At 53.3% G+C, this 6,000-nt stretch overlaps 1 protein-coding gene across 2 annotated transcripts in view; it reads right to left on the bottom strand.

Moving 5' to 3' along the window:
- Window positions 1–391: 391 nt before the first annotated feature.
- Window positions 392–6,000, bottom strand: part of PLXNA1 (plexin A1) — a 105,421-nt gene continuing 99,812 nt past the window's right edge. For both annotated transcript variants that reach the window (XM_062636763.1, XM_062636772.1), the window contains exon 32: window positions 392–4,748. In XM_062636763.1, the coding sequence (XP_062492747.1) occupies window positions 4,653–4,748 (96 nt within the window). In that variant the 3' untranslated portion in view covers window positions 392–4,652. The remainder of the gene's footprint in view (window positions 4,749–6,000) is intronic.

Raw genomic sequence — 6,000 nt, 5'->3', positions numbered from 1 at the left:
TTGTATCAAAGAACACCCTGGCGATGGTGAAATGCAAGAGATTCATTTATTTGGCCAACCAGGAGGTTTTTAAGCTTCCGTTCCCTGATAAAACAATAGAAGAAACATAAAGCACAACAATCCTGCCTGTGAAGGGCTCAGAGTGAAGCCACAAAGTCCATCCGAATCCATGCTCAAACCTCCATCAACCACTCAAATGTGAGCACCTGGAACAGCCCCGGTGCTGCTTTTGGGGTGCAAACAGCCCCAGCTCAGTGTCCCCATCCCCACATAAGCACCCAGCATCCTGGTGTGTATTGCGCCGCCCTGGCACAGGGGATCCATCCATCCATCCCAAAGCCACCCGCTCCCTCCCGCCTGCATCACCCCAACACACAGGCGAGACACGGGCTGTAGCAAAAATGTTTAATCTCTCCTTGATGCGTGTGTTTTATTTACAAGTACTAAATCTGAAGACCATTAAAATAGGAAATAGCAGGATATTTACACGCTCAAAGGGCGGTCGGCCAGCCATGCTGGCCTGTTGCTTCAAGTCTGAAACAATCACAGAAAGGTCATCAGGACTCCCGATTATTATCATTATTATTATTATTATCATTATTATCATCATCTTTTTTCCCCCATTTCATGTTTTAAAACTCTGAAATCTCTGCCTTTCACCGGGTCCACGCTCGGTTTCCCGTTGCTTTCCTAAAGGACAGCTCGTTGTGCGCTTTGGTCGGGAGCAGGGAGCCCAGGGGGGATGCCACCATCCATTCCCCTGCTCCCTGTCCCCCAGCCCTGGGGGTGACACAGGGCTCCTGGGGACACCGGGGATGCTTCCAGGCTGGACTACACTTGGGTTTGAACCCCAAACTGAAAAGGCAATGTGAGCAGAGGAGGGCAGGGAGGGACCCCAGGAGCTCCACAGAACGCAGGCTCAGGGCTGGGGATGCTTCACCTTATGGGTGATACCACCAGTAAGAAGAGTCCTGGGACTGCTTCCCAGCCTCTCCCTGCCTTTCCCAGTCCCTAAGGCAGGGTTAGACAGGGATGGCCAGCCCAGCCAGGCTGGGGGGAGGAAGGACAGGCTGCCTGGCACGATTAAGGACACTGGGCATCATCACATGAAAGGCAAAGGTAGCACCAAGGAGCACCGGAGGCTGCAGGCAGCATTGCAATGCCAACCTCACCGACAACCACCACCCAACAGAGAGCAAAGGGACCCTGCAGGGGTGGGGGGGTACTGGGGGCATCCTTTGGAGGAGCAAACCACAGACACCCCAAAGCTGCACCAGGAGGAAGCCAACGGGAACCCATCTCCAGGACCACACCACGGGCTCTCAGCATCACTATAGGGTGGGAAGAGCCAACCCACAGCACAAGGGGAGCCCGAAAAGCACAGCTACACCATAGCACTGCCAGCATGACCCTCAAGGACCTCCAAATCCAACCTGGGCCCACCATGGCCAAGAAACTCACCTGCCCCTCCAGCCTGGCCAAGGGAGCACCCACAGAATCCCAGGATGGATGAGGGAAGGGACTACCACATCTGGTCCAACCTCCCTGCTCAAGCAGGGTCACCCAGAGCACACAGCTCAGGGTTTTATCCAGATGGCTCTTGAGTATTTCCAGGGAAGGAGACTCCACAACCTCTGCAGGCACCTATTCCAATGGTGCCACCCTCACAGGAATGTTCTTCCTTATGTTCAGGTGGAGCTTCCCACAGCATCACTGCCGGCAAAGCATCAGGCCAATAAACGCTGCTCTTACAGTGCTTCCAACCCTCGTTTGTCAACAAGGAACGCTCTTAGCAACCCACCTTCACCCCTCCAACCAGCAAAGGCAAGGGTCCCACCATCCCCTCTCAACCACCACAAAACCCACACCTTTGGCTCCCTCAAAACCAAAGCTCCCCAAGATGCTTTCACCACCGCACCAGGCAGGACCCCCGCTGCTTTCAGAGACACTTTAAGGCCACCTCTCCCCTTCCACTGGACCACAACAACCCTTGATGCACAACCACCATCCTCCAGGCAATATCCAGGACCTCCTCCAATGCCCTAAGGAAGCAGAGCTTTGGGACAACCTCGCACCAAAGTGAGCCCCAAGCATCCCCCTGCCCCATGGCAGCGGGTGTGCAAAGGACCCCCAAGGGGGATGCTGGCAGGCGGCAGTGCCCACTTACAACTGTCCTTTAAGGCTCCCAAATACCAGCGTTTGAGATGTGAACCTCTGAGGACTTTTCTTTTTGCCTTTTTCTTTTGATTCTCTTGGACAAGAAAGTGACAAATTAATGTGAAACGAAACGAAAAGCAGGTCTAAAGAAAGCTCAAACAGTCAACACTTGGGGGGGGGGGGGGGTGTTTAATAGGGTCTTTTTTCTTCTGTTCCTTAAAAAGATCAACTCAGACTAAAATCTAGCACATTCATGCAACAGCCCACAGCTCTCAGGAATCCAGCCACAGCTCGGGGATCGGAGGGACACAGTTCTCACTTCATCTGCAGACACAGCTTTGTTGTTGTGGTTGGGTTTTCTTCCGTCATCCCTTCGAATCAGCATCTTCTTCCGTTCCCTCCTTCTTCAAACACAACCAAACCGAACAAAATCACAATGGAACGAGAGACGTGCAGGCTTCAAACGCTTGTTCTGCGGGGTGAGAAAGGCTTGGAAGCATCTTCCAGACCATTTGGTATCTTTTCTTGAGTCGTTTACTTGAAACTGGCTGTGTAAATTCATTTCCTAGTTATATTGGTTCCAATCCCCTTCAGTAACTATACAGCACCCCACTGGGGCACGAGAATTAGATTGTAACCACATATATATATATACACACTTTATTTTTTATCCTTTTTTTTAATTAAAAACTTCATTATTTCTCCCTCTCCCCCCCCTTAACTTGAGTTTTAAGGGAACGGACAGAAATCAACTGGGCTTCTTCCCACTTGGATTTCGACAGCCACTCGCTCCTGGCAGAGTCTGGCTCCGTGTGCCATGGGCTGGGCAGCGATGGGAGCTCTTGGTACAGGAAAGGAAAGGGTTTTGCTCATGGTTTTGGGAAGTTTTTGGTCACCTGCTGCTGTCTGGAGCAGCATTCAGCACCTTTGCATCTCTGGAAAGCACAAACCTACAAGGATCCGACATTCCCAAGGGGGCGGCCGAGGGAGACCACGGGGTTCCCACTGAACCCCCCGGCAGGATGGAGGTGGTGGAGGGGAGAGGGGGTGACAGCGAGGAGAGAAAGGGGGAGAAGGAAGGAAAAGACAGAGAAAGAAAGGTCAGTCTGGGGCGAGAAGTCCTGCACACATGTGGGCTTCATGGGTAGACAGCCCCATGCAGCCGAGCATCCCGGTCCCTCAGTAGGGTGGCCACCCGGAGGAGTTTGCCATGGGGATCATGGCTGGGAGACACTATGGACCTGCCTCCCCTTTTCCCCAGGGATCTGGTCCCTTCCCCAGCATCAAGAAGATGATGGGGAGGAAGAAAACATCAAGAGGCTTCGTTAAGGCTGCTCCAGCACCAGGAGATCTGCCATAAACCCCAGGCTGGCTCTACATGACCCCTCCGGCAGCCGCCAAACCTTGGCATTGTCCCATGGGCAGCACTTCCAAGACCTCCCCACAGCCAATGGGCTGGGAAAACAGGGATGAGCCCAACAAAACACTGACCAACCCATAGTGATCCACTAGGAAAAGTAAAAGTCAACCTTGGGATCCCCCTTCCTCTCTGACTCTGACCTCCAGACCCATTCCAGCAGCATTTCAATAAGAGCATCTAGTCAGCTAACGAAATTCCCACTTTTTTTTTTCCTATTTTTTGTGTTTTTCCACACTAAACAACATTCAAATAAAACATGGCACAGGACGTAGTTCAGAAATACCAAAGCTCAGGGATTCCTCCCTTTCCTGCCCACCCCAAACCTCCCCAGCATCACTCCTTTAGCTTAGGCTTTAAAACCATTGTTGTTAGTTCATTGCAAAAATTTAGTAGAATATTGGTGTTTTTTTCTTTTTTTTTCTCTTTTCCCCTCCCGTTTTTTTTGTTATTTTCTCTTTAAATTAAAAATTTTGTCTCGTGTAAATTGTGCAAATGTAGCAGTTAACACTAGTGGCAGAAGGCCAGAGAGAGAGAGAAGGGGGAGAGACAGAAAACCAGAGAGGAAAAGGAGGAGGAAAGGGGCTGGACAGCAGGAGGAAGGAGGGGAGAGCAAGTCAAGTACAGTAAAAACAGGAGCCCACCCCCCTCCCTCCAATCAAAGCAACAACAACATCCCAAAGCCATCCTCAAGCCCCGCGGTCCCGACCCTTCGTCCTCGTGGGCTCTGCCCGGGCAAGGGATGCCCAGCGGGTCCATGGGGCAGGCAACCCCCTTCTCATCCCCCTGGCATCGCCTCTGTGCAAGGTCCCTGCTGCATCCCAGTTGGACTGGGGGGTGGTTCGTGTGTGGGTCAAGGGGGTGTTATCGCCGCTGCCGTCGGGATGTGGGTTGGGGTTTGATCCTCTGGAGCGCGAGGAGGTTTCCTTGTTCGGTGGTGGGAAGCGTGCGGAGAACTCAGCGGCTCCGTGGCTCCGGCCGGTCCCAGCCCCAAAGTCTTCTCCTGGCCACGGATGCCCTGGTCGGTTCCGTGCTGCCGCCGCTGCCCCGGTGCTGGCTCCGCGCCACCGCCGCCGTCTCAGCTGCTTAAGGCCATTGTGTCGATCGCCTGCTCCAGCTTGCTCCTCAGCCGCTGCCGCCGCGCCTGCTCGTCCTTCTCCAGCGCGGCCAGGATCTGCAGAGGGGAGGAGAGAGGATGAGGAGATGCCTTCCTACACGCAGGGTCCTCGTTGTCGTGGATCATCACAGCACGGGGATGTAGTCCCATAGGAAATGGTGTGCGTTTGTTCCCATCCCAAACAGGGACAGGAAAGGGGCAAAAGAGGCACAAAGTGGAGGGTACAGCACTGAGTGCTGCCACCCCACAGACAGCCTCTCACCTGCAGTAACACCAAGGACCTGCTTGATACTAATGAGAAGCCAACTTGTGCATGGGGAAACGCTGAAAACAATTACCCATCACCAAATGGAGGGTGAACCCCAAAACCAAGTCAACGACACCTTCCCACCATGTCCACGTCTCCAACAAGCCTGTAACATCCTAGAGAGGCAGGGGGTGCATTTCAGAGACCACAATCAAGCCATAGCCTGGCTCCACAAGCACAAAAAGACCAAATCCATGAGGTTTCAGCTGCCACCAGGGGTAAAACCCTACTTCTCTCTCCCCATGGTGGACAATCGGGGGTACTGGGATAATGGAGTGGGACACCAGATGGATGCACCAGCAAAGCCTGCCTCACTGGGACCCTCAGTCCTATGCAAGGAGAGCACCCACAGACACCCAAGGCTGATTTTCCTCCCTTGAAAGCCCCTTTCTCTAAACAAGCTCCTGTCTATGATGACAGACCAAAGGATGAAGGGATGGTCCCCTGCCCCGGGCTATGCCCCAAGGGCTGGGGCAGGATGAGGCTCCGAGCGAGGAGAAGGGGGTCATGAAGCATAAGCCAAAGGGCCAGTTGCCCTGCCAGCAATAGGAGTCTCGCCTGACTGACGTGATGCCAGCAGAGCAGAGAAGCTGATTTATAAAACCAAACCTGACACAAATCTCATCTCCTCGGGTGAGCTGGTTGGGAGAGCAAATTTTTGTGCAATTAAATACCAAGGCATCCGTCAAAGGGGACTTGATTAACCATTTCATTGGCTGCATAATTGGAAACAAACTGTTGTATAATTAATAGACTTTCCAGGAGGCAGGCAAAGTCCATCAGGAGCCCTACAGGTAACTTCTTAATGGGGAATTGGCTCCCTTTGATTAGGAGCTGCGGCAGCACCGGCGGCTGGGGAGCAGCACTGCTGTGTGTGCAGCATCCTGCTCTGCCGCGCTCCAGCCTGTGGCCATGGCACGCTCCAGCCCTGTGCCAGGCTTTTTGGGATAGGAGCAGGCTGCTCCCTGCCTGCTGGGGCACTGAGGGATGCTTGATGGAGAA

The sequence above is a fragment of the Pezoporus occidentalis genome, unplaced genomic scaffold, assembly GCF_034315485.1.
Source record: "Pezoporus occidentalis ecotype Australia unplaced genomic scaffold, CSIRO_AGI_Poc_V1 ctg114, whole genome shotgun sequence".
NCBI lineage: Eukaryota > Metazoa > Chordata > Aves > Psittaciformes > Psittacidae > Pezoporus > Pezoporus occidentalis.
This window is presented reverse-complemented; position numbering and strand designations above follow the sequence as displayed.